At 49.3% G+C, this 3557-nt stretch overlaps 1 protein-coding gene across 3 annotated transcripts in view; it reads left to right on the top strand.

Moving 5' to 3' along the window:
- The first annotated feature begins 335 nt into the window (after window positions 1-335).
- LOC105559927 (protein nanos) overlaps window positions 336-3557 on the top strand; it is an 11909-nt gene continuing 8687 nt past the window's right edge. For 2 of the 3 annotated variants that reach the window (XR_001008783.1, XM_012008586.1), the window contains exon 1: window positions 337-720. Coding sequence is in view for 2 of the 3 variants with exons in the window: in XM_012008586.1 (XP_011863976.1) it covers window positions 606-720 (115 nt within the window). In the remaining variant the exon portion in view is untranslated. Of the gene's footprint in view, window positions 721-3557 lie in introns of all 3 variants that reach the window. The other variant, XM_012008587.1, reaches the window with a different exon arrangement.

Here is a 3557-nt window from a genome sequence, read left to right as displayed (position 1 = left end):
CCCCCCCGCCCCAAGGGTCCCAGCGATCAACCGATTATCATTGGTAGATGCGATCTCTCCGGTCGGACACCCTGCCCGGATATTCCGCGGCGCAGAAGTCGCCGGCCGGCCCCCTCTCTTCCGAGAAACGACGTCCGAAGCGCGTTATCTAGCTCCCTAAGCCCCCCTATCGCCCTTCCCGAGGTCACGTAAACAATACGAGCGCGCGCAGCGGCTTTGTTTGGGGCCGGCGCGGCGTCGCGCTTTGTACGTTTTTTTCCTCGTTTTTCTCCTTAACCGTGCGCGCCGTACGGTGAACTTCTAACGACGCGGCCAGGCAGAGGAGCGGAGAGGAGCGGGGAGGAACCGGGGCCCCTCCTCTTCTACGCCGTAAAGATAGAAGATTACCGGTAGCGCCTGGGCACTCGGCGACGCAGTCGTACGCGATACGCAGCCGATTGCGGTCGTTAAGTGGTTGGACTCTCGGTCCCTCGGTGACGAGACACGCGACGCGCGCGTCCGCGCGACTAGTACCTTCCTCCACGGGCCTCTGCGAACGGAAGCTCGCCGAAAAGTTCGCGCCGCGAGATCGCCTTCGTCGTCGTCGTGGCGCGCCGCGTCGGATTATGTACGACATGTTGCCGACGCTGGAGAACTCGCTGTTTCCGTTCAACCCGAGCCTGGACGACGAGATCAGGCGGCTCTTCGACGTCACCCTCAACAAGAGGCCCCTGCCGACCGGTACGTTTCTCGCGCGTTCCCCCTTCCCTCCCCCCCTCTTGTCCCCATCTTGTCCGCCGTCGATCCGGATCGATCGCCGAGCGCGTTCGACGCGCGTTCGACGCGATCGCCCGGGGTTCCCGGCACGCTCGCGGAATTGCGTCGCGATTACTGACCCTGTGGATCGACGCCGTGAGGAGGATTCGCCCTCGCGGAATGTTAGCGCCCGCCTCAATCGCTGCACCGACCGACTCCCGCGACGTCCGAATCCGATTCCCGGATTTCTGCCCCCGCGCCCGCGCATGCGCGCTTCGTACTTTTCATTTCGATAAAAAGACTCGATCGGCACAGTCTAATTACGTGCGTTCGAGCGTACGCTTTCGGGTCCTTTTGTCCACCGCCTTGGAAAGCAAGAAGTCTCGAGGAAAGAAACTTCGTATGGAACTCGAAGAAACGGAGGGAACAAGGGCTTTTGCTGCATCCGTCTCTGTATTTTACGAATGTTTCGTATTTATTTTGGCGCGAGATACGATCTTTTTTTAATTGCGCCTGCCTCACTTTCAGTGATTCGTTTCTCCGCTTCAAATGCACGATTATTTTATTTTTAATGTAAAAAGGGGTAAGGAAAGTAGTAAGGCCCGATCTACAATGAGCTGTTAGTCAGAAGTCAGAACTATATGTCGGTCCTTTTTTCTTCCGCCCCGAGAGGAAAAGGATCGACATGCAGTTACCGACTTCTAATTGACAAACTCATTGTAGACCGGGCCTAAGATTACAGGCAGGAAATATTAATCTTGAGGCCCGGTTTCGCCAACGTCGCTCAACTTTAAACTTAGTTTAACACGTTCTTTGTCTCTTTCCCCCGCTGTTACTTTAGAAAGAGACGGACATGAATTGAACTAAGATTAAAGTTAAGCGACGTTTGGCGAAACCGAGCCTTAGACAGGGAAAATGCATTTTACGAAGCAGAGACAGTTTCGTAAGGGAAGAGGCAGCGTCTTCCGACAGAAAAATGTAGAACGAGAAACGGCCCGAGGCGACCATTGCGGGCATCAGATGTTAGCAATCGAAAGGGACTGTATAAAGTGCGAAGGATCCTACGATCCTTAACGTCGTATGCGGAAACACGCATCTAATTCATAAATCTTCGAGGTCGTCTCGAAGTTTTATTCTTGATCGTCCATTCTTGAAAACTTATATTGTTGACCGGAGAATATTATTGTTCGAAGGTAACGGCGTAAAAAATTATTAACGTCTTTTGAAAGGTCCCTTAAATGGTAAACACGAAGCAGTGCGAAAAATGACTCGGTAAGCCACTAGGGCCCACCGGTTTCTCCAACGTCGCTTCACTTTGAGCTTAGCTTAATTTGTTGTTTCCAGCTGTTGGAAACTTTCCAACTGTTATTTTGGAAAGAGACAAACGTGAATTAAACCGAGATTAAAGTTAGGCGACGTTGGAAAAACCGGGCCTTAGGCTTTTCGTTTTCCGGTTAAATGTTAACCAGAAAACGGTTAGTCGATTACCCGCTTCTTCTTACAATTCGATAATAATATAGAATAAAATGGAGAATCAACTGACCTCTGGTTAACAGTTGACCAGAAAATGAAAAACCGAACCTTAATCGACTAATCTCTGGTTAACATTTAACTAGAAAATGAAAAACTGGATCTTAAAGAGAAATAAAAGGAAGAAGCGACGCGAGACAAATCGAGATTTTCCCGACGAGCTTTTCCTGTATATATTTTTTTCTCTCTCGCATATCGCGCATTGAATAAAGTGTGGCGCAAAGTTAAGGCACGCATAAAATTATATGGTCGAGTTATTTTTTCTCATAAAAACCGACTGATTCACCGCGTAACGTGCAACGTCAAGTTCTTTTAGAAGACAAATCCTAAGAGGGTTTCACCTGTTTTCTTTTCAGTGCAACTAACGCTATTGTTTGGTGCCTTTAGCGACACGTCGACACGAACTTGTCGTTTTTCCGACATTCAATGAGCAAGGATAAAGTGATACGCGCGTCAAATTGTGCCGGTAAATGGAAAGCGCCGATTGAAATGCTTGTTGCTCTCTTCATCGTTCGTTCAATCGCCCCGGTCGCTCTCACGGAGATTTGAATGCGTGTGGCAAGCACGGCGAGTGTGTTCGGCCAACGGCGCGCGATACTATTTCTCCTAATGGATTGCCTACGAGAGCCAATCAAGATTCAGTCTCGAGTAATCTGATTTGAAACTCTGCATCCTTATTGGTTCACGTAAACTATCAGGTAGGAAAAATAGTACCGTGTGCCGTTGGCTACCGTTAAGAAACGTTATATTGTATTATATCTCGATAAGATATGAATCATAACAGACGTATGAGCGTGTTTACATACCCGGCCATAATATCCCTCTTCGAATTATTTCTGACTCGTTAACGTCCGCGGTATCTTTAGGGAGGGGGGGGGGGAGGATTTCGTTCGATCCTTTGATGAACCGACGCGTCGACACGAACCGAGACACTTCGGCTGCAAGAGAAAAAAAAAGCCGCGTTTACTCGTTTGTCGACTCGTCTCGCCGACGCGGGCACCGATTATCACGGCGTTCCATTATCCGGTTTCGAATCTCGCACGTGTGCGTCTTTAGGCTGGTATTACACTTGTCGTACGACAAAGTTTTTAAGCGTATTGATTGGCTGATAGTAAAATTCTCGAGTATCTAGAAACTTTCTATTCAGCGGCCAATCGACACGCTTGAAAAATTTGTCGTACGACAAATGTAATAGTACCCTTAGTCGCGTAAAGTTCGATTACGATCGGCCGCGAGGAGCGTACGATCGGCTATGTGAAGTTGCCCCCCCCCCCCCACTACTGAAAATGCAA

Source organism: Vollenhovia emeryi, unplaced genomic scaffold (assembly GCF_000949405.1).
Source record: "Vollenhovia emeryi isolate VEMERY1.0 unplaced genomic scaffold, V.emery_V1.0 DF939249.1, whole genome shotgun sequence".
Lineage (NCBI taxonomy): Eukaryota > Metazoa > Arthropoda > Insecta > Hymenoptera > Formicidae > Vollenhovia > Vollenhovia emeryi.
This window is presented reverse-complemented; position numbering and strand designations above follow the sequence as displayed.